This window comes from Myotis yumanensis, unplaced genomic scaffold (genome assembly GCF_028538775.1).
Source record: "Myotis yumanensis isolate MYYU_CA2020_CCGP unplaced genomic scaffold, mMyoYum1.0.hap1 SCAF_40, whole genome shotgun sequence".
NCBI classification, from domain to species: Eukaryota; Metazoa; Chordata; class Mammalia; order Chiroptera; family Vespertilionidae; genus Myotis; species Myotis yumanensis.
Genome location: NW_027223791.1, coordinates 163,485 through 188,708, shown reverse-complemented (window position 1 = coordinate 188,708; position 25,224 = coordinate 163,485). Strand labels below are relative to the sequence as shown.

At 45.3% G+C, this 25,224-nt stretch overlaps 1 protein-coding gene across 1 annotated transcript in view; it reads right to left on the bottom strand.

Annotated features, from left to right (window-relative positions):
* The window catches only part of LOC139000885 (THO complex subunit 4-like), a 69,853-nt gene extending 46,262 nt beyond the window's left edge, over positions 1-23,591 (bottom strand). The window contains exons 1-3 of the mRNA XM_070402856.1: positions 23,400-23,591; positions 22,836-23,313; positions 22,711-22,775 (exon numbers count right to left, since the gene is read on the bottom strand). Coding sequence (XP_070258957.1) covers positions 22,711-22,775; positions 22,836-23,313; positions 23,400-23,591 — 735 coding nt within the window. The remainder of the gene's footprint in view (positions 1-22,710; positions 22,776-22,835; positions 23,314-23,399) is intronic.
* Positions 23,592-25,224: the final 1,633 nt, after the last annotated feature.

Here is a 25,224-nt window from a genome sequence, read left to right as displayed (position 1 = left end):
GATGGAGGATACAGGCAAGATGAAGGGGAGGGCATAGCCCTCGCCCTTTCAGGGACTGCCTGCTGGTGACATCAGGTGGATCCGTCAAGCCTGAGTCCAGGATGTGCTGAGAGGTGCTGTGACCTGAGGTGTCCAATCGGGATGCTGTGATGCAAACCCAGGCGGAGTGACTGCATTACCAGTGCGCTGTCAGCATTGTCACAACAGCAGGGCCATGTGCCACCATGTCAACAGGAAATGCTAAGGATAAACCTGAGGGAGTTGACAGTGAAAAGTATAAAACGTTACAGAGAATGAACCTGAGTAGATGTCCTAGTTTACAGTCCCAACTCCCAGTGCCTCTGAGGTGTCTGTTTCCCAAATGAAATGAGCGCCCTCCCAGGTCTTCAGGGAAACATGCTTCCCGGAGGGAGGAGGGGAGATTTCAGCAAAGCGAGGGGACCTGTGAGGAAAGACACGAACGGAGCAACAGCCTGGAATAACCCTTCTGTGTGTCAGGAGAACTGCCTGAGCCTGCGAAGGGGCAGGAGGGAGGTTTAGCGCAGGAACCTCGTCCCGGCGAAGCAGGAGGAGCTGATGGAGTCTCCAAGGAGAGAGGGTGGGAGGCCGCCCCGAGGCTGACAGGCAGGTGGGTGCAGGCCTGGCCTGGGCTGTGACCTGCATGTGCCCCTGGGGAACAGGCAGGTGGGTGTCATCTGACCTCCCAAGTAGTTGTGAGACCTGCCAGTGAACAAACAGGGCCCCATGGGATCTCAGGCTCCTGCCTGTGTCTCCAGGGCTTCCAAATGCTTGTCTGACCTGGATAGAAAGTCAATCCATACACCTTCCCCCCAGTCACAGCGTGTTCCAGGGCCTCCTCAGCCTGTGCTGGGACCATGTGCCATGCCCTGTGGGAGCCGGCACTGAGACTGAGCTAGTGGGGGAGGGGGGAGGGGGAAAGGGGAGGGAGGACGGCAGGTCTGCAGTGACGCTTGTGTTCCTGACCTTTTTCTTCCTTGTGACTGTGACCCTGAAGATCTCTGTGGGACCCGGAGCCCAGGCTTTCCTCTGCCCCACAAGGAGTCAGAGATCGTCCCACAGAGCAGGACCCTGGAAAGGGCCAGAAAAGGCAGACAGCTGAGCAGAGATTGGGATCAAGAGCTACGGATGACTTAGGGTCACCCAAGAAACACAACCAATAGGATGGATCGCTATTTTATATTTAGCTCTATTTTTCTCACCTCTATCTTACTATCTCTCTCTCTCTCTCTCTCTCTCTCTCTCACCATTTTTAAGAGTTTTACAAAAATTGTTTCCCATGACTTTAAAACCCGGCAAGGTTAAATATGCAGTAGCGTATGGCAGGCCACCAACAGAGAGAAGAACGGCAACATGTGACCGTTTCATCTGCGGGCAACCTGCTGGCGAATTCCCGCACTGGAGAGGTCAGTTGTTGAGCTATCAGGCACGCTGCTGACTTCCTAATTCCCACCGACACGCATGGGGAACTCTGCGTGTCAATCTAATTATTTAATTATTAAGTGATATAAGCAGACACTCAGACACACTAGAGCAACGGTTCTCAACCTGTGGGTCGCGACCCCTTTGGCGGTCGAACGACCCTTTCACAAGGGTCGCCAAAGACCATCCTGCATATCAGATATTTACATCACAATTCATAACAGTAGCAACATTACAGTTATGAAGTAGCAACGAAAATAATTTTATGGTTGGGTCACAACATGAGGAACTGTATTTAAAGGGCCAGAAGGTTGAGAACCACTGCACTAGAGTGAAGCTTTAACAACAATGTGAGAGCATGAGCTGCCTCCGCTCCCACGGGGCAGGCACTGTCATAGCACCTGGGGCTCTGGCTGTGGGGGTGGGGGGGTGCCTGTGCTGAGCTTCAGGGCTAAGGGCAGCTTCCAGGTGTCTCCCTGTGTCCTGCGGTCCCCTCACCTTGTGACCTCCCACATGACCCAGGTGGCTCTCCCCAATGCACATGCTCATGCAGCGCCATCCAGCACCGCCCTCCTTCAGGGTAGGCCCTGCCCTCTGCCCTCTGCAGGGGCACTGCAGCACTCCCCGCTCACCAGCCTCTGTCATGGGCTGTGACCCAGGAACCAATGCCCACGAAATACACACCCTCTGGGGATGCAGGTCCTGGTTCTGGTCTCCATGTCGCCTACAGCAGACGCTCCTGCTTACAGCTTATGGATGAAACTGCACAGCATGGACCGCAAACCAAAGGTCCACGCAAATGTGAGGCCGCCTCCGGTGCCCGTAATGGGTACCAAGTTGGACTGTCTGTTACTGTCTTAAAATTCTTGCCCTAACTGGTTTAGCTCAGTGGATAGAGCATTGGCCTGTGGACTGAAGGGTCCCAGGTTCGATTCCAGTCAAGAGCATGTGCCTGGGTTGCGGGTACATCCCCAGTAGAGGGTGTGCAGGAGGCAGCTGATCTATGTTTCTCTCTCATCGATGTTTCTAACTCTCTATCCCTCACCCTTCCTCTCTGTAACAAATCAATTAAAAATATATTTTAAAAAATTTTAAAATTTTTATATGGAGCGAGGATGGTGAAATGAGTCTCTAGCTCATCTTTTTACTGTTTTCTCACCCCAACCTCACACAGGTGGCCTCAGCGCTTGCTTCTCAGTTAGAGTGTATTCAGATCTGGGGCTCTCACACCATTGTCTCTCCTTTTTGAAATCCCATCTCATTTCCCCTTTTCCTGCGTCTCTGCTCTGTGTGTTCTGACCTCTCAAGTGAACTGAACTGTGGACAAGGGGAGAGGGAGCAGCAAGCCCTGCTTCCCACTTTCACTTGTATTTTGTGTCTTGCTTCCAGGCTGTGCTGACTCCGACAGCGGTTGCTTCCTGGGCTCAGGAGCGAGAGCATGTGCCAGAGAGGAGGCAGCAGCACAAAGATGAGCGATGGCCTGGCAACAACAGTAGCCAAGCAGCAGCCGTAGAAACTGGGACCTGGAAGGTCTTCTCACAGCCATCCAAGATGGAGCTGCAGCTTCACGTCCGGCAGAAATGCTTCCCAAGACTCTCCGAGGTCCTGTCTCCAAACGGGCTGCACATTAGAGCCTGACCTGGGGAGACCTCGGTGATGTTCCACGTCAGTGAAGCGTGAAGACAGCCTTCCCCTCCAGCTGCTCCCTGCACTCTGCGGTCACTCCTGCGCCCAACCTGTGACCACGCTGCGGCCGGAAGGCTCTCCCAGCATCTCTGCTTCGAGGGGCTGGCATGTCTCTCACTGCTTGTCCTCAGCCTGGTGACCTCCCACAGGCAGACACTTTATGTTCTGGGCAGATTCTTCCTGGACCATCTATGGAATTGTCAATGGGAGGCTGACGCCAAAGCTCAGGAGTTAAGAGACTAATGGAATCTGACCACAGGGAACCCGGGTAATCCAATGTCAGGTCTTTGTGAACCAAAAACAACAGCTGACTCCTGTGCCCTGTCTGCATGCCCCCTGCCTGTTGCTGGTTCTCGCTATGGCCTTCTGTAGCCACAGGCGGTCGGGTGTCCTCTGGTTTCCTGTGCTCCCTGAAGGAGTCACCCTGACGCTTGCGGATCCGTGTTCTCAGTATGTGCGTGCTGCTGACCTCATGGCTGTGTCAGCATTGTCATGCACGGGGCTCTATCCAGCGAAGGAGAAATCTGGGACAGTTAAGGAGGGCAACATGTATAGCTCTGACCTCATCATTTATAACTCAGCCAGGGCACCTGCCTTAGGCCTGTCAGTTCCCTAGAAATTTCTGGAAATGAAGGATGAAGGCTGCATAACAAGAATTGGGAATCAAACATGACAGTTTAGTAAATGTAACAAATTTTAGTGAACCAAAAAATAAATGAATGGGATCTGCTGTGGGGTGAATAAGCGCGTTTGTGTGTGTGTGTGTGTGTTTGTGTCTGTGTGTGTGTGTGTATTTAAATATATTTATTTATTTTTTTATAGAGAAGAAGGGAGAGGGACAGAGAGTTAGAAACATCAATGAGAGAGAAACATAGATCAGCTGCCTCCTGCACACCCCCCACTGGGGATATGCCCCCAACCAAGGCACATGCCATTGACTGGAATCAAACCGGGTACCCTCCAGTCCCCAGGCTGATGCTCTATCCACTGAGCCAAACCGGTTAGGGCGAGTGTGTTTGTTTTAATATCATCTTTTTGGAGTGACCTTGGTGGAAGGGGGTGGAAGGGTGCATGTTTTCCCTCCCCCTGAAATATCAACAAGTTAAAAATATATAATTCAATAAAGAAATCCCTGCTCAACACAGAGGCATGCCTGAGAAACCTGCACACTGAAATGTCTAAAGGTGGGCTCCCAGGAATGAATGGGGAGACGAGAACAGAGAAAAGCACAGGTGGCCCACAGACCTGTGGGGAGCTAGTGGGGGGCTCGGCTGGGAGAGGGGAGGAAACTGACAGCAGCAGGAAATTCCTTTGTTGGTGGTGGTGGGGGACGTCCCAGCAGGGTGAGATGCAAGCAGCAAGAGAGTGACAGTGTCTGAGTGGGCAGACGCCTGGCAGAGCACGGGGTTCTCCCATGCAGCTCATACTGTGGGTCTGGGCGGTGGGTCTCAGACAAAGAAACGGAACCACAGAGCCCGGCTGCTGCCTGAGCTCCCTAAACTCCTCTCCCATTGCCTGGGAGTCGGCTCAGGAGCATATGATCTGTAAACCAAGAGCTGCTGCGGTAGAATCCTGTTTTCCTCTGTGACTGGTCCCCGAGAGGGGTGCTTGGGGTGGTACCCCATGGAGGTCAGGGGTCACCATTAAGGGCAAAACAAACCAGGCGGCACAGATGCACTTTTAGGGAAGCTGAGTCGGTTCAGCACTGGGAGACCACAGAGGTAAAAACACCATGAAGAACTGCAGTAACGAAGATGACCAGAAAGAAAATGGAAAATATCCAGTGAGCAGGGTGGGACACCTGGGAATATGGGATATAAATGAGGAGGGCAATGTGCATAGCTCGTTGAGAGGCAATTCAGTGCAGAAAGGCAATTCAGCGCACTTAAGAAACAAATCAATGAACAAAACTTGGACATTGAAACTTTAAAAAAAGAAACAATCAAAAATCCTGGAAATGAAGCATGTAATTGAGATGAAGAGTGAACTACTGAGCCATAGTGGTCAGACAAGAAGAAGAAATAAAAGGCATGTATATTGGAAAAGAAGAATTAAAACAGTCATTATTCTCACATGACATGATATTGTCCATAGAAAGACTCCATCAAAAAAGTACTAGACTTAATAAATGAGTTCAGCAATGTAGCAGGATATAAAATTAACACGCAGAAATCTATAGATTTTTTAAACAACGATAATGAGCTAAAAAAAAAAGAAATTAAAACACAATCCCATTTGTCATTGCACCAAAAAATTAAGATACCTAGGAATAAACTTAACTAAGGAGGTGAAAGACCAGTACTCGGAAAACTACAGGACACTGAAAAAAGAGAGAGAGGAAGACATAAACAAATGGAAGAATATACCATGTTCATGGACTGGTAGAATCAACATCATTAAAATATCTATACTACCCAAAGCAATTTATAGATTCAATGCAATCCCCATTAAAATAACAATGGCATATTTCACAGACCTAGAACAAATGCTCCAAAAATTCATATGGAATAAAAAAGAAATTCCTCGAATAGCCACAGCAATCCTGAGAAAGAAGAAGAAAGTTGAAGGGATCACAATACCAGATATCAAATTATATTACCAAGCTACAGTTCTCCAAACTGTCTGGTACTGGCACAAGAACAGACATATAGACCAATGGAACAGAACAGAGAACCCAGAAATACACCCAAGCTATTATGCTCAATTAATATGTGACAGATGTTACAATGAAATCAAGAACATACAATGCAATCAAGACAGTCTCTTCAATAAATGGTGCTGGGAAAACTGGACAGATACATGCAAAAAAATGAAACTAGACCACTAATTTACACCATACACAAAAACAAACTCAAAATGGCTAAAGGACTTAAATGTAAGATGAGAAACAATAAAAATCTTAGAAGAATAGGCAGCAAAATCTCAGACATATGTCATAGCCATATGTTTACCAATACAACTCCTAGGGCAAAGGAAACTAAGAAGAAAATCAACAAATGGGACTACATCAAAATAAAAAGCTTCTGCACAGCAAAAGAAACCATCAACAAAACAATAAGAAAGCCCACTGCATGGGAGAACATATTTGCCAATGTTATATCCGATAAGGGCCTAGTCGCCAAAATTTACCAGGAACTCATACAACTTAAAAAACGGAAGATAAACAATCCAATAAAAAAAATGGGCAAAGGACCTAAATAGACACTTTTTGAAAGAGAACATACAGAAGGCCGAGAGACATATGAAAAATGCTCAAAGTCACTAATCATCAGAGATGCAAATCAAAACATCAATGAGATACCATCTCACACCTGTCAGAATGGTCATCATCAATAAATCAACAAACGACAAGTGCTGGTGAGGATGTGGAGAAAAAGGAACCCTTGTGCACTGCTGCTGCGAATGCAGACTAGAACAGCCACTGTGGAAAACAGTATGGAGTTTCCTCAAAAAATTAAAAATGGAACTCCCATTTGACCCAGTGATCCCACTTCTAGAAATATATCCCCAAAAAATCAGAAGCACCAATCAGAAAGGACATATGTTCACAGCAGCACAATTTACCATAGCTAAGATTTGGAAACAGCCTAAGTGCCCATCAGCAGATGAGTGGATTAGAAAACTGTGATACATCTACACAATGGAATACTACGCTGCTATAAAACAGAAGGAACTTTTAGCATTTGCAACAGCATGGAGGGACATGAAGAGCATTATGCTAAGCGAAATAAACCAGTCACAGAAAGATAAATATCACATGATCTCACTCATTTGTGGAATATAATGAACAACATAAACTGACGAACAAAAATAGATCCAGAGACAGGGGACAGACCACCAAACCTCAGAAGGAAAGGAGGGTAGGGGGGAGATAAGAGCTCAACTAAGTCAGGAAGAATTAGAAAATTTAAATTAACCAATCAGCAGCGAGGAAATTGAAACAACCATAAAAACCTCCCAAAAAACCAAAGTCCGGGATCAGATGGCTTCCCCAGTGAATTCCACCAAGCGTTCAGGGAAGATTTAAAGCCTGTGCTTCTCAACTCTTCCAGAAAATTGAAGAAGAGGCGACACTTCCTATGAGGCCAACATAACCCTGATACCAGAACCTGGCAAAGAAAGAAAACTACGGACCATTATCTGTGATGAATACAGATGCAAAAACCCTAAACAAAGTACCAGCAAATCAAACACAGCAGTACATCCAAAAAACAGTACATTACGATCAAGTAGGGTTCGTTTCAGGGGCAAATCAGTCAATGAACTACACAAAATTAACAACAGAAAGGGTAAAAATCATATGATCTTATGGATAGATGCAGAAAAACCATTTGGCAAGATACAACACCCACTTATGAATAAAACACTCAGTACAATAGGAATAGAAAGAAAATACCTCAGCATAATAATGGCCATATATGATAAATCCTCAGCTAGTACCACTCTCAATGGTGAAAAACTGAAAGCTTTCCCTCTACAAACAGGAACAAGATAAGAATGTGCACTCTCACCACTCTTATTCCACATAGTTCTCGAAGGCCTAGCCAGAGCAATGAGGCAAGAGAAAGAAGTAAAAGGATCCAAATAGAGAAGGAAGAAGTCAAACTGTCATTTTGGCGAATGACATGATTCTGTATGTAGAAAACCATAAAGACTCTACCAAAAATCTATTAGAAACAATAAGCAAATACAGTCAAGTTGCAGGATACAAAATCAATGTGCAAAAATCCATTGCCTTTCTGTATAATAATGTTACTGGAAACCCCCGGTTGGGCTCAGGCTGCCTGTGGCTGGGTCCAATAACGAAGGCAGGGTTGAATCATATTACACGTTTATTGAGGAGGCCAGCCAACCAAGAAGACAGGGTGCTTACAAGCATCAAATCCTGCCTTCCAGCAGGTGCAGGGGACAGGACTACATGGGGGGAAGGGCTAGGGTGCTATGTGCAGGCCCGGGGGTCCGCAGACGTCAGCTATTGTCCTTAGTCATCAGGTGATGAGATGATGTTGATGAGATGATGTTTTGATTCCTGGTGGGTCGCCTAGCCGTGCTTATCAGTTCTGCTTGCTGGATTCACAGCTCAGTCACCTCCTCAATCGCTTCGAACAGGCCTTGGAAAGGAAACTTGAAGAAAAGCTTAAACCCCTATTCACATAAACATATGTGTCCTAAGATTTAAAATAATATGATTACTTTTCTGATTAATTCAGGTTCTCTATCTATTAGATAGAGTATAAGTCCCCCCATTACTAACTGTGGGGCACGGTTATGGTGTTTTGGCCAGGTTCAAGGCTTGGACTAATGAAAGGACAGGGTCTTCTCATTGCCACGTGCAAGTCCCAGCTGGAGGGCAGGGCCCTCCCAGCACAATCATAGCCAACCGCTGTGGTTGTAAGCTTGAACCTATGGTCCGAACAAGTAGCCCCACGTGCCTTGTGATAGAGTTCAGGCGCATGTAGTTGAGTGAGGTTGAAACTCACGAGAATGCTGTTAACAACGTGATCATGCCCCTACTTTGCCTCGTGACATCTGCTATAAAATAAAGACAAGGCTTGTGGGCACAGACACTGTCTCCTCATCAGGAAGCAGCGTCCCACCGAGACCCAGCTATTATTCTCTTGTCTGTCTTTCCTTAATCCTTTCACCCCCACCACTCGGGATCACCCTTGGTCGTGCTGGCATGGCACAACTAACAAAGCTTCAGAAAAATAAATGAAAAAAAATCATTTTGCAATGCAACCAAAAGAATAAAATACCTAGGAATAAACTTAACAAAGAACATGAAATACCTATACAGCAGGGCCTTGATTTACGAGTGTCCGGACTAACGAGTTTTTCTAGATACCAGCCATCTCTCGGCCAATTTTTTGCTTTGAGTTGTGACCTAAAATTCGGGTTCTGAGCCAGCTTCAGATACCCCACCGCTAGTTGGCGCAGTGAACGTCGCAGTGAACGTCACAGTGAACGCCACAACATCAGCCCAGCATCATCTGTTTCACTTGATCACTTTTGATTTGACATACGAGTAATTTGAGTTACGAGCTTCGTCACGGAATGAATTAAACTCCTAAGTCAAGGCTCCACTGTGTACTGAAAATTATAAAGCATTATTAAAAGAGATTGAAGAAGATATAACAAAATGGAAAAATATCCCATATTTGTGGATTAGAAGAATTAACATAAAATGGCTATATTACCCAAAACAATATACAGATTCAATGCATTCCCCATCAAAATCCCACTGTCATTTTTTAAGGAAAAAGGAGAAATCATCAAATTTGTATGGAACCACACAAGACCCCAAATAGCCAAAGCAATCCTGAGAAAAAAGAACTGACTTCGAATTATACCACAGAGCTAAGATCATCAAAACAGCATGGTATCGGCAGAGAAACAGACACACAGATCAATGGAACAGAACAGAGTCCAGCTATAAAACCACATGCTGATTTTCAACAAAAGAGCCAAAAACAACCAATGGAGTACAGATAATCTCTTCAATAAATGGTGCTGAGAACACTAGAAAGCCACATACAAACAAATGAAACTGGATTAGTTTGTCCCCATGTACAAAAATCAATTCAAAATAGATCAAAGACCTAAATATAAGACCTGAAACAATAAGTTACATAGAAGAAAATACAGGCACCAAACTTATGGACCTTGGTCATAGAAGACATTTTATTAATGTGATCCCAAAGGCAAGGGAAGTAAAGTAACAAATAAGCAAATGGGACTGTGTCAAACTCAAACGCTTCTGCACAGCAACAGAAACGGACAGCAAAACACAGAGGCAGCAAACCATATGGGAGATGACATTTGCAAACAGTAGCTCCGACAAAGGTTTAATTTTCAAAATATATAAAGAACTCATAAAACTCAACAGCAAACAACCCAATCAAAAGGTGGGCAGAGGACCTGAAAATACACGTCTCCCAAGGAGAGCTACGAACAATAAGGATGTTCAACGTCACTTGCAATTAAGGACAGGCATTGAGATGCCACCTCACACCTGTTAGAGTGGCCATTATCAACAAGACAAGCAATAACAAGTGTTGGGGAGGCTGTGGAGAAAAGGGAACTCTCATCCACTGCTGGTGGGAATGTAGACAGTGCAGCCACTGTGGAAAGCAGCCTGGAGATTCCTCAAAAAATTAAGAATAGAGCTACCATACGGCCCAGCAATCCCTCTCCTGGGTATACACCCGAAAACCTCAGCATCATGTATTCCCAAAGATACATGCACCCCTGTGTCCACTGCAGCATTGTTCACAGTGGCCAAGACACGGAAACAACCAAATGTCCATGACAGAGGACTAGATCAAGAAGATGTGGTCCATCCACACAATGGTATCTACTCAGCAAAAAGAAAGATGAAATAGCTCCATTCGCAACACCACGGATGGACCTTGAGAACATATACTAATTCAGCTGTTATCAACCTCTGGGTCGCAACCCCTTTGGGGGGTCGAACGACCCTTTCACAGGGGTCACCTAAGAACATCGGAAAACACATATATAATTACATATTGCTTTTGTGATTAATCACTATGCTTTAATTATGTTCAATTTGTAACAATGAAAATACATGCTTCATATCAGATATTTACATTAAGATTCATAACAGTAGCAAAATGACAGTTATGAAGTAGCAACAAAAATAATTTTATGGTTGGGGGTCACCACAACATGAAGAACTGTATTAAAAGGTCGCAGCATTAGGAAGGTTGAGAACCACTGTGCTAAGTGAAATAAGTCAGACAGAAAAAGCTAAAAACCACATGATTCCACTCAGATGTGGAATATCAAACTGAAATTCATGTACACAAACAGCAATGTTATGGTTGCCAGAGGGAAGGGGGTGGGGGGAGAAGGGGGCCTAATATAAGGTGACAGGAGAAGATCTGGCTTTGAGTGGTGGGCACATGGGCAATATACAGATCTTGTCACAAAGGACCCACACCTGAAACCTATGTATATAGGTTTTAAATGTCCGGCTGGCTTTCAGTCTGGCTGGTTTCTGGGGTTTAGTTTAGCTTCTTATTTGCAACATAGTACATAGTTGCTTAGAGTTGCAGCTGAGAGGCCGGCAAGTTAGGCAGGGAACGTTGGAGTCCACAGTCACTGGAGCAAGCAAACGTCCCTGCTCGCTTCAGTGCATGGCTGTTGGCCGCCATCTTGCCTGACAGTTAATTTGCATAAGGATATGCTGATTAGCCAATGGGAAAGGTAGCAGTCGTATGCTAATTACCATGTTTCTCTTTTATTAGTGTAGATACTGTGGTCTCCATCACAGTTATTTAAAGTGTTGTTGCAGGAATTTTATTCTAAATATAGGCATATTAAATTCAGAAAATGAATATAAACTCTACTAATATCTTTGATACAAATCTTATAAATGGATCTCATATTCCTTTTATATAAGTACCAGAAAAGCTCTTAATTTTTAAAAAAATTTCTCTTTATCGTTGAAAGCATTACAAATGTCCTGTATGTGTTTTTTCCCCATTGACCCCCTCCACCCAGTACCCACCTCTCCCAGGCTTTTACCACCCTATTGTCTGTGTTCTTGGGTTATACATAAATGCATATAAGTTCCCCAGAGAATCTTCCCCTTCCACCCCTAACCCCCCCTTTCCCTCTGAAGTTTGTCAAACTGTTGCATGTTTTTATGCCTCTTGATTGGTTTATTTTGTTCATTAGATTCCACAAATGCGTGAGATAATGTGATACTTATCTTTCTCTGACTGGCTTACTTAGATTAGCATAATACTCTCCAGGTTCATGCCCACTGTTGCAAATGGTGAGTTCTTTCTTATCTTACAGCTGTGTAGCATTCCAGTGTGTAAAGGTATCACAGCCTTTTTATCTGCTCATCTCGATGATGGGCATTGGGGCTGTTTACAAATCTTAGCTAGTGCAAATTGCACTGCTATGAACATAGGGGTGGATATATTCTTTCTGACTGGTGTTTCTGAATTCTTAGGCGATGTTATTTTAAGGTAAACAAGGCTAAAAGAGACTTCAATGTACATACCTTATTGGAATAGCTGGCTGCTTCCTCCACAAATTGGCTTCAAAGAGGAAGCCTTCCATAGCAATAAATAAAAATGGTGCAAATGTCACAATGTTCCCACATCCTGGATGCTTTCTGCATAGTGAGGGACAAAAAGAAAAAGACACAAAAGACTGAGATAAAGGCCACTATGACCTGTTATATTGACAGTTCAGAGTAACAGGGAGATAGATTTCTATTACCTACTGTCCTCTCAGTTTTCATGTCCCATGGATCACATACATTTAGCAATATACCTCACAGAGAAGAACGTCAAGCCTTATTTCACTCTTCCAGGCCATCACGAAGGACCACTCTGATACACTCTTCCTGGAACTATGACACAACCTTCCTAGTAAACTATAGGAAGTTGGTCAGACAGATGTTCTTTTTGAGATCTTCACTTATGTAATCAAGAGGACTTCATTTAGGATCCTAGTCAGCCTATACATCTCATGCTCAGGTCTCCTAGAAACATTTATGTATCCTCCTGACCAGCAATCTCCAAGACTACAGTCAGTCAAAGACTCATATCCAGGGACATTGCCTTCGCTCCTGTATAGGGGCAAAAACTGGTTCTTCAGGTGGGAGAAAGCTTTGTATTTTGTAAGTATAAAGTACAGATATATGTACAGTACATAAACCCATATACAGTGTGTCTTGGGGGGATGACTAGGAAAAAAATGTCTAAAAGGAGGTTTTAGATGGGGGTGGGGAGAGTGGTAAGAAGCAATAATGAAAAGAATGAGGACACTGCTATAGTCTACTATTCTCCACAACCTTTAACACAAATATACTGAAGCATAGTAATTCCTCCTTTAGAAAACTGCTGTTTGAACTACTTGTTATTCTTAGACAGTCTCTTATTCTGTAGGTCAACTCTGTTATTTTTAGATAGTCCCTTATTCTATAAAAGAGTTGTTTTAGTTTGAATAATAGGAAAAGATAAAAACTTAACTGTCTGACCTTGCAAGCTAGCCGTCTAACGTAATAGGTGAATACTGACAATGATTCCCATATTCTCATGCCAAGTGTTTGTTCATTATGTATCCAACGTTACAAACTGTCTGCAAAAATAACCTACACAAAGCTCTTTGTAAAATCTGCAAAGCGATCAAAAGATATAAATAGAGAGAACTTCCTCTATGTTTGGGGGTTCAGAAGTTGACAGCAGTATTCTGCTCTGAACCTGCACGCAATAAAGATGACTCCTAACTAATTGACTCATTAAGACGTCTTGTCTAGCTCGCTGATTTACGATACAGCAGGATTAGGCACTCAGTGAATTGTTACACTTAAGCCCCCCTTGTAAAATCTCTTAACCTATGAATGTCCCTCTCAGGTATGTTGGCAGTTACTGGGGAAATGGAACCAACTATGGTCGAGGGTAGTCTGGGAAATGGGGCAAGTTGGTATTAGTAGCTAGAGAAATGGGGCAGTGTTGATTAATATACCCCAGGTAACTTTGTGTGTGTTTAGCCAACCGCTTTTGGGAATAAAAGGCTGGCATGGAACCAGGGTCGGTGCTTTCGTGAGAGAACACGCCTGTGGCAGCCGCTGGCCAGCTTTTCAATAAATCCTAATTGGAGATGGTGGTCTTACTCTTGCGAACATTGGTCCATAACAGAATGTTCATGAAATTCAATCGAAGCTCTTCAGTGATCTAGAAGGGATGCGGAATCTTTCATGGTGACTTAGGGAAAAATGTACAAGAGAAAAATTCCTTCTGGAATCCCTCCTGAGGCATGCTGAAAGGAGTTACTCAAACCGTGTGTGTTATTCTTGAGCTTGTCCTCCATGAGGCTCTGCTCAACCACTGGAGGCAGGTCAAAGTGAGCAGCTAGCTGCCTTTGTTTTCCTGAAGCTTCCTGGTTGCCCATACTACCCATATCCCCACATTACAAAATTCAGCCTTCGTATCCTGCATCTTCACCTTCACCCAAGGCATTTACCCACAGGTACTGAGTAGAGGGGTGTAATTATATTACTACATATTAATACAATGCTATTTAAAAAAACAACAACAACTCCATCCTCTGTTAGTGGTTTTAGTATTGAATAGCAGTGCTGAGCATACAAATTCCAAAATACACCCATCAGGCATAAAAATAAATAGCTCCAAGCACAAGCCTTTCTTGTATGGAGCTATGCTGACATCTAAGGCAGAGCTGTTGCTACTCTTTAGGCTCCACTGTCTATGAAAACTACAGCTTTATATTCAATTCGGTGATTTCTTTTAGCACCTCTTACGTTCAAGGGACAGGGCTAAAGGCTGCAGGAATCCATAAATAATCATGTAAGACATTTACCTCATTGAAGGAGCTAATTAAAGCCACTAACTTCACTATGAGTTAGGGGAGAAGGAACCTGAGCTGTAGATAGTTCCTGGCACAGTCTTCACACTTAGGCTGCTCCTTAAAACCATGTGCACTGGGAGCCTCCCCTCCCAGTTTGGACTGGATTGGTCTGGGGTAAGTCCTGTACTTTTGTAAGCTTCCCACTTGATTCTCATGTGCAGCCAGAGCTGAGAACCCTAAGGTAGGTCTGAGGGAAAGGACAGGAGGGGTGAAGGTGTGTGTAAGATGCACAGGCAATCTTTATGTGCTGACACAGGGTTGAGAATTACTGCGCTCCAGTGGCTAAAAATACACAGTGACATGCAAGACGCAGCTGTCACTTACCCAGTGACATGGACATTGATTATCCTATCTACATCTAGTTTTCTTATCTTTCAAGTGGGAACAGTCTGAGTGCCTACTATCTCATTAGTTTTACTGCAGAGCAAATAAGCCAGTCCCTGAAAAGCACTTCCCACAGTGCCTGCCAAGCAGGGAAAAAGGCAGACTGGGACTCTACGATGACCAAAATGTTGCATCTTGCATATGAGAAGGTCTTCAATTGAATATAGTAACCGTTTAAAATGTGTTTATATTGACCGTTTTCTTCTCACCTATAAATCAAAAGGGACATGATTTTAACCTTGTCATGAGGATGTAATGAAAAAAATATACGTAAAGTGCCAAGCCCAAGACTTAGCCCGAGGGCTCAAGAAGCTTCCTGGCTTTCCCTCCCATTTCTCTTTACCAAAAGCCTAGGATTCAACTAAAGAACAATTAGGGAGTACTTATTGTGGGAAAAGTTAGGGGCTAGCTGCCAGGAAGCTCCCATGTGAATGAGACCTGATCCCTGCCCCCTAGATGACAGGATGAGGGAGTATGAGATAGTAAGGACCCAGTGCCACAGAGGGATGACTAGAGGAAGGTGCCCCTAATCTCTGGGCAGTGTCTGGCCTTCACTCAAGCACCTGAATGAATGTGGGGATGCCTCGCTTTAAGCAAACATGATCTGGATTTAGGACACCTCCAACAACAAATCCAATCAGCCCCCTGACAACTCTAATCTCTGTGCTCTATTTCCATAGCATTGTTAAACTTCCCTACTGCACTCACATGATTCCATTTTTTAAAAATGATCTTACAGAGCTTTTTAGGAACACACTGTTGTGTAGATATCAATGGAATTATTTACTTTAACTTAATTCATTTTAAAACTTCAGAGTAAAAACTTAAGAGCCTTTTCCCTAAATCACTTGTTTTGTTGAAATTAATTTTTGGGAATTATAGTCATAATTGCAAGCAGTTTCTTTGACTTTGAATTCTCTTTTGCAAGAATCCAAATTTATTTTATTTCATTCTAACTTTTTATATAAAGTTTTTTTTTAAATCCTCACCAGAGGATATGCTTTTATTGATTTTAGAGAGAGACATACACATGAGAGAGGAACATGGATTGGTTGCCTCTCGTATGCACCCTTACTGGGGATCGAAACCACAACCTAGGTATGTATCTAACCAGGAATCAAACCCATGACCATTCAGTGCATGATGGAATGATGCTCCAAACAACCGAGCCATGTGGGCCAGGGCAAATTTTTATTTTTTAAAAAAGGCAACTTTGAAGAGAAATGTTAACGTAAAAAAACATTGAAACCTGTAAAGAATTTTTGTGAGTTCATTTGAGCCAAACTGTCGACATATGCCCGGAAGCAGAACCTCAACGAATTGAGATAGTGCTCCAGAGAATGGCAGGGTTACATGCATACTTATACATGAAATTCATTAGTGACAGATTTAAGGAGGTGGGATTAAGTGAAGCGGGGGAACCTATGTGGTAGGATAAAAAGTAAAATGGACACATACTTAAGTGGGTGCAGGAACAATTAACATGATAAATGAAAGAATTTGCTGTATCTGTCCTGGGCCCAGCACACCTGGCTGTGCCCTAGGGGCTTCAGATACAGGGAAATCACAAGTTACCCAGACATTTCAAGGGTATGTTATCATAGATGCAAAAAGGCAGATAGGCTCAGTTACGGTAAAGGTTGACCTTATCTGTGAAGATATCGGCTTAGAACGTAACTGCTCACCATAACTGCTTTTAGTTAAGGTTTAATTTCAGACCATTCTCTGTGGTTACTTTAGGTCTCTGAGTCTGAAAAATTGTCATGCAGGCCTCTCCTGAGCTTGTCAGGGCAGCATGTGGCCCCTTTCGTCCACAAAAAGAATTGGGCATATATTTTATGCCTTTTGTTATCTCATAGTCTAGATTTAGGAAACTTTTCTATTTGATTCAATACCAGGCACTTGATTGGAATAAAATGGGGGAAAGAAAATGTTTCAGAGTGTTTTCCTCATGTAAAACACACAATACCTTGCCTACTCAGTTAGCTGCTGCATATCCCCTCAGTCATTCACATCTTCTCTTTACACTGCATTGTGGCCTGTATTTTATTTTAGATCCTCAATATAGGCATGAACATCAGAAAGAAAAAACCTACATTTGTTTTTCCAATTTGGGAAAAATGATTTAAAATGTTTGCTTCTCCCTGCAATTCACTTTAGCATTTCCATGTTTCTACTTTGAATTTATTACGGCACCCAAGGGTTCCAAGGAAGCCATATAAAAAGCACAGTTCCTGCTCTATACAGATTTATGAGCTGTGATGTCCCAAGACGGAGTCACAAATTGTGAGAAGGCTAAAACTAGAAAGAACTTTAAAGACCATCCAGTCCAACCAGCTCTTATTTTATTGTAACATGAGAAGTCATGAGTTGCCCAAGCAAATCAGGAAAAAAGCTGCTATTCATCAGATGTACCATTCATTAAAGTCATAAATGTACCCCTCTCCTTACGAAAGCCCACTGCTGTATGCAACAATCTCGATTTACAAAAGGGATAAATGAGTGACGATTTATTTACACATTATTCAAAGTATTCTAAATAGAAGCTTCCATAATGCATGAAAACATTCCATAAAGTTAGATTTATCCACAACTTCTCAGGAACAAACCCATAAAACAAGGCAGACCTGCACTGAAATAAAAGTTATTTGAGGGGAGGGGAAGCCTGAATGTGCTTCAGGCTTTGCACGTGAATATCCTTCAAATCCACTTGAGGCAGGTGGAGCCATCACCTCCCCATCCCACTTTTACTGTTGAGCAAACAGACCAGGCAGATCAAGTAATTTAGCCGAGTGCTCATAACTAGTAAAGAAGATCTTCAGCTGCTAGTGTAACTGAGTTCACACAACCTTTCAGAAGATTTAATTTAATGGCATATTCAACACAAATGTGACACTATTCTTCTCTGACCTTTATTTGGCTGGCCTGATTTTATCACATTTTTATATTTTAAAATCAATTTCCATTAGTTAAGTTGTATGAGTCCTTTAAATATTTTGAAAATTAACCCCTTACCATATATATGTGTAGCAAACATGTTCTCCCATGCAGTGAGCTCGCTTTTCATTTGTTGGTGATTTCTTTTGCTGTGCAGAAGCTTTTTAATTGATGTAGTCCCATTTGTTTATTTTCTCCTTTGTTTCGCTTAGGAGATCTATCAGCAAACATGTTACAAGAGGTATCTAATATTTTGCTGCCTATGGTTTCTTGCAGAATTTTTATGGTTTCATGACTTACATTTAAGTCTTTTATCCATTTTGACTTCATTCTTGTGTATGGTGTAACTTGGCCTAGTTTCATTTTTTTGCATGTATTTGTCCAATTTTTCCAACACCACTTATTGAAGAAACTGTCTTTACTCCATTATATGTTCTTGCCTCATTTGTCAAATATTAATTGATCATAATGGCTTGGGTCAATTTCTGGGTTCTCTGTTCTGTTCCATTAATCTATATGCCCATTCTTGTGCCAGGAACAGGCTATTTTGAGGCACAGTGGCTTTGTAGTATAACTTGATATCTGGTATTGTGATCCCTAGCACTTTGTCCTTCTTTCTCAAGATTGCTGCAGCTATTCATGGTCTTTTTTGGTTCCATATAAATTTTGGAATATTTGTTCTAGATCAGTGAAATATGCCATTGGTATTTTAAAGGAATTGCATTAAATTCATAGATTGCTTACAAATAATCCAATTAAAAAATGGGCAAAGACCTAAATACACACTTTTCCAAAGAGGACATAAAGCTGGCTAAGAGACACATGAAAAAATGCTCAGTCGCTAATCAACAGAGAGATGCAAATTAAAACAACAATGAGGTAGCACCTCACACCTGTCAGAATAGCTATCATTAAGAAATCAACAATGGACAAGTGCTGGTGAAAATTTGGAGAAAGGGGAACCCTAGGACACTGCTGGTGGGAATGCAGACTGGTGTAGCTACTGTGGAAAACAGTATGGAGTTTCCTCAAAAAATTAAAAATGGAACTGCCATTTGACCCAGTGATCCCACTTCTAGGAATATATCCCAAGAAACCTGAAACACCAATCAGAAAGAATGTATGTATCCCTATGGTCAGAGCAGTACAATTTACAATAGCGAAGATCAGGAAACAGCCCAAATTAGATGAGTGGATAAAAAAAGCTGTGGTACATTTACATCATGGAATACTATGCAGCAGTAAAAAAGAAAGATTTCTTACCGTTTGGTATAGTATGGAGGGACCTGGAGAGTATTATACTAAGCCAAATAAGCCAGTCAGAGAAAGACAAGTATCACATGATCTCACTCATATGTGGAATGTAATGAACAAAATAAACTGATGAACAAAACAGATCCAGAGGCATAGAAGCATGGAACAAATTGACAAATCTCAGAGGGAAGGCAGGGTGTTAGAGGGGATGGAGGGTAGGAAGAGATTAACCAAAGAACTTCTATGCATATCTGCATAAACCATGGACACAGACAATAGTGCAGTGAAGGCCTGGGCCAGGGGTCAATGTGAAAAAAAGGGGGACATATGTAATACTTTCAACTATAAAGATAAATTTAAAAAAAAGAGAAAAGAACAGAAATCATTAAAAAAAAATGATTTCCAAAGTAATCTTCCTTTGAAATGTACCAGCTTACAGCAGGATACATTGCTATATCCCTCGCCACCTACTCTCAAGAAAGACAAATGGCTCTGGCCAGTATGGCTCAGTTCGTTGGGCCTCCTCCTGTGCACCACAAAGCTGCCGGTCAGATTCGAGGTCAAGGCCCATACCCAGAATTTGGGCTGGACCCCCGGTGGGGGGCGTGCAGGAGGCAGCTCATCGATGTTGCACTTTCATATCGATGTTCCTCTCTCTCTTCCTCTCTCTCTAAAAGTCAATAAGCTATTCTTTTTTAAAATACTTTATCTTTTAAAAAGAAAAGAGTGACAAATGACAGATCTTTATCAACATTGTCTGCATAACAAAATTTCAAGCTCAGTAACTGCAAAAATTAACCCCACACAGAGTTTACCTTAAATAAACTGGTTGATTCAGAATGACTTAATCAATGGTATCAAGAAAATGAAATACATTTTTAGTGAGCACCACATGAGAAACTGGGTGACCAAAACCTATAAGCTGCTCAAGTTCAAAATTAAGAGGTTCTCAACCTTCCTAATGCCATGACCCTTTAATACAGTTCCTCATGTTGTGGTGATCCCTAACCATAAAATTATTTTCGTTGCTACTTAAGTAATTTTGCTACTGTTATGAACCGTAATGTAAATATCTGATATGCAGGATGTATTTTCATTGTTTGCAACCCACAGGTTGACAACCGCTGGACTAGGAGTTTAGATACCCTGGATTCCAGTTTTGTCTCTGCCACTTACAAGAAGTAAAAGACGATCTAACTTCTTGGGAACTGTTCCATTTTCAGTAAAACAGACATTATAATTCTTGACCTATACTGGACACAGATTGTCCTGAGGGTCAATGGAGATAATGTGTAGACTCAGAAACATGATGGTAGATAGCGCCATAAATAGCATTTTACAGCAGGAGAAGGAGGTCCAGAGAAGCGAAATGGTTTGAAAAGGTCACCCAATCTGGGTATGACAGAGCCAAGAATGAAGTTCATAATTTCGAGATTTTTCAGTCCTGAGCCTTTTTCAGGACACCTGGTGCTTTCTCTGTAACAGTTTGCACCTATTGAATGTTGTACATTATTACTCAACATTATTTGCATGCCATCCTAGTTTCCCTTTGGTGAAGCCATTCTTTTCTTTTCTTCTCTTTTCTTTTCTCCTTCCTCACTTCCTCCCTTCCTTCTTTCCTTCCTTCCTTCCTTCCTTCCTTCCTTCCTTCCTTCCTTCCCTCCTTCCTTCCTTCCTTCCTTCCTTCCTTCCTTCCTTCCTTCCTTCCTTCCTTCCTTCCTTCCTTTCTTCCTTTTAACATTGCATAAGTATCAGGTGTGCAACATTAAAATTTGACATCTGTGTGTAGTACCTCCTGCTCACCACTAGAAGCTTCCATTTGGCACCCCCATTCTTTTTTTCTCTTTTAAGTGAATTTATTGGGGTGACACTGGTTAATAAAACCATACAGGTTTCATGTGTACAACTCAATAAAAACATCACCTGCATCCAGCGCTCACCACCCAAAATCAAGTATATTTCTGTTCCCACTTACCTCTTCTTTGCCCACTTCTACCTCCCAACTCCTCCTTTCCACCTGGCTATCACCATACTGTTGTTCCTTTCTATGTGTCTATATATATATATATATTCTTAATCGATTCACCTTTTTTCACCCAGTCCTCAACTCTCCTCCCCTCTGATAGCTGTCAATCTGTTATGTACCTATGCTTCTTTCTATTTTGTTTGTCAAATGATTGTGTTGATTATATTCCACATATACCTGAGATCATATGGTATTTGTCTTTCTCTGACTGGCTCATTTGACTCAGCATGATACTCCCCAGGTCCATCAATGCTGTTGCAAAAGGTCAGATTTCCTTCTTTTTTACAGCCAAGTAGCATTCCACTGTATAAATGTACCACAGCTGTTTTTATCCACTCCCCCAATCTTAATTTAGAAAGTTAGGTCTCAAAAATACATGCCTCCCAATTTAAAGACTAATATCTTAAAGCTGGAAATACTCACTTAGGTCAATCAGATGGACTATATACATAAATGAGAACTGATTCACCTACATCACTGAGAGGTAATGTTTGAGCAAAGACCTCATGGCCATCTGATCTGTAAGGGTAGCAATCAAATGCTTTGGAGGCACTTTAATACACATGACACATTCTTTGCAGTGTGTGCAAAACCAGACTGCATTATAAGTCGAAAAGCTTTGCTTTAGCCAACCATGGCATTATTACCCGAGAAGAGAGCTAGAGGAACCTTGGAGTCTGCCACAAGTTCCTGCCAACCTGAGGCCAGTCACGTGAGAAATCCCCCCGGATTAAATCCCCTGGTGTGTGAAAAGGGGGTGATGCCAACAACCCCGAGTGTTTCTGCGAGCGACGCTGTGAAACTATTTGATGGGACAGCGGGCGGAGCGCAGGATGAAGGAGTGGACTCTCAGGGTTCCAGGCGCGCAGAGCCGACCCCGCGGCGTGTGGGGGTGACGCATGCGGACGCCCCTCCGGCTTTCTCGGTGCAGCCCCGGGAACCGAGGGGGGCACTCACCTGACAAGGAGCTCCAGGAAGATCACGTTACTGCAGCAGCCAGCGAACACCAGGCCCACCGCAAAGAGCAGGCACATGGCCAGCGCAGGGAAGGGGAGCGCGCACGCAGAGGAAGCGCCCGCCTAGACCACTACCTCCGCTTTGGCACAAAACTTCCTCCCTTCCCAGAGCACTGTTCTTCACCAGCGCCGCCACCAATGCTCCCAGCCAGAGGAGATGTAGTTCATTATCAGCCCCAACCCCATTCATTTGAGGGGGCGATCTGGTCCCAGCCAGACTACATATCCCAGGATGGCCCGCGCACTTGAAAGCATGCTGGGAGCTGTCACGCCTCTGCAGGGACCCTCCACTCGAGAAGAGAGAGCTGCGAGGTTCTCCTCATGCCACTCGCGATAGGAAGCCCCAGGGTTTGTTGGGAAGTGAAGCTCAACCCTGCCTAGATGGTTTCTGTCCCTCATGGCATGGTAAGCGCCCAGGTGGGCGCCCATCCTTTTGGTGTCCCTCATCGAGTTGTAAGCGCCCTTTTGGGCGTCCAACTGCTGGGTGCCCCTCATCGAGATGTAAGCGTCCTGCTTGGCGTCCAACTGCTTGGGGCCCCTCATCGAGATGTAAGCGTCCAGCTGGGCGTCCAACTCGTCCGCTGAGATCTGTCGCTTTGAATGGCGGCCAGTGCGCCTGCCTGTACGCAGGTTGCCTCCGCCGGAGCGGCCCTGAGTGCCGCCGCCGCCGCCGCCGCCGCCGCCGCCGCCGCCGCCGTTGCCGCCGAAGCCTCCAGATCCTCGGTTTGTAGCCACCCAGCCTCTGTTGACACTCGGTACCGGCCTGGGCTGCGTGACTATCTTCGAGGTGAGGATCTGGATGTGGAGGGGACGGCCATCCAAAGGGACGCCGTTGTACTGCTTCCTGGCTTCCAGGGCGTCTGCCTTGCGCTCAAAGTGCACGTGGGCTGTTCCCAGGCTGCGGCCAGAGCGGTCGTAATGGACAGCGGCCTGCTTCAGAGGCCCGAACTCCGCAAACAGCTGCTGGATATCCGCATCGGACACTCCGAAGTCCAGGTTGGACAGCAGCAGCTTCCCCCCGGTCATCAGGACGGCGCCCCTGCCAAAGGCCCTGCGGAAGCGGTCGTGGTGCCACTCTTCGGGAAGCTGTCTCGGCCTGCTGTAGGGCGCCGGCCGGTTCCTGCCTCGGCCGAGGGCCGTCCTGTTCCGGAACGGCCCGCCGCCCCAGCTGTCGGGGGCAGCGGTGGCCTGCGCTCCGCCACCGCGGAGGCCTCCCTGGGAGCCGGCCCTGCCTCGGTCCCGGCCGAGGTCCCTGCCCCCGCCGCGGCAGTGGCCGTGGCCCTGTCCTCCCTGGGAGCCGGCCCGGTCTCGGTCCCAGCCGGGGTCCCCGCCCCCGCCCCCGCCGCGGCCGCGGCCTCGGCCCGGCCATGGCCTTCCCGCTGGCTCCGCTCCAGCTGAATGATGTCGTCCAGTGACATGTGGATTTTGTCGGCCATGGCGGCCCCGAATCAGCCTCGGATCGAGCCCGTGCGGAGGCACGCCGGTCCTTCACTTCTCGCGCGGCGCCGGGGCGGTCCCAGATGTTGGGGTCCAGGCCCAGGGGTTCCCAAGGGTGTGGACGAGTCGGTGGAGAAGAAATGACACCGAGACAGCGTTCAGTGGATCAGCAGCCCAGCCAGGCTCTAGCCAGGTGCTCTCGCGGCTTCTATGTCCCGGGACCGACCGGGTCTTGGCGAGACCTCTCTCCTGAAAGCTCCCTTGGAGAACGAGGACGACCACCACGACCACAAGCCTGGGGCTGAGAAGCTCTGCAAAGAAGGCCCTGCGTTCTTTTATAGCCCCAGAGCTGGTGGGAGGAGCCAAATCAGCTGCCCGCTCGACCAATCAGCCGCCCCCAGGACCGACGTCACCGGTTGGGCCTCAAGTTGAGGGGAGGAGGCTTGCATTGGCGCTGCAGGACCAGGAGAGGGCGCCACTGGCCCGCCCAAGCGATTCCCGGGGCTTGGGGGAGGACCTGGGAGACAGGGCAGGTGCCCAAGGAGGCCTGCAGGGCTCTGTCTCCACGCCTTGCGGGACGGCATCGCCGTTTTTTCTCGGTGGAAGAGGGGACAATACATACTTAGACAGGCTCCCGTGGGCCCAGGACGGGCCAAAAGGAAACAAAGCCACGGAAAATCTCCTAGGCGTGCCTCACTCGGCAGATATCTTGTTAGCGGGACCTTGTGCTCCCGTGTGTGTCTGTGTGTGTGTGTGTGTGTTTGTGTGTGTGTGTGTGTTTCAGTGTGTGCGTGTGGCAGGGGGACGCGGGAGCGGGGAGGGTTGGAGATGGGAGGGATAGGTGTGTGGGTGTGGGTGTGGGTGTGGGAGTTTGTGTGAGCGCTCGCGCGCACGCGCGAGCGCGTGCGTCGTTGCGTGTACATCCGCAGTCACGCAAGGACACTCCTTGCTTTGAACGGTCCGTCGCCATCCATGAACACCCTTCAGCCCCTGCCTTCTCAAAGACAACGCCCCCTGCACGTCCTTGCCCCCTCGGGTCTAGCCTGAAATGGGGAAGTCCAGTCACCTGTCTGTGCTTTCCCCACAGGAGGTTGCAGGAGGGGGGCTTGCATTGACGCTTCTCGGCCAGCAGAGGGCGGGGCGGGCTCTTCGGCCCCTGCCCCAGTCCACCCAAATTCTGTAATCCACAGCCAAAGATGACGTCCTGGGCTGTCCATCTCATCGACACCCCGCCCACGCCCACCCCCCCCCCCCGACCCCCCCCCCCCCGACCCTTACCCCCATCCCCAACCCTCGCCCCACCCCGCTCACTCTGTGGATGGATGGTCAGGCCCCCTCCCAGAGACCAAGTCCAGGCCTGGCCACCTGGGCTTGCCAAAGCCTCAGAAATTGGAAAGGCGGGATCAACCTTTTTTTTCTGAGGAGGGTATTTTGTTGTTGTTGTTTTATCGGAGGGAACGAGTTATTTTGTTTGTTTGTTTGTTTGTTTATCCCACACCTTTTCGGGTGATTATGGTCATGGTGAAAACAGCAACCGGTAAAATGAATCCCGAAAATGACTCGGCACAAAACAGGTCTTTTTCAGAGTTATGGAATAAAGTACAAGTTAACGAAAAATCTTTCCAGGAGTTT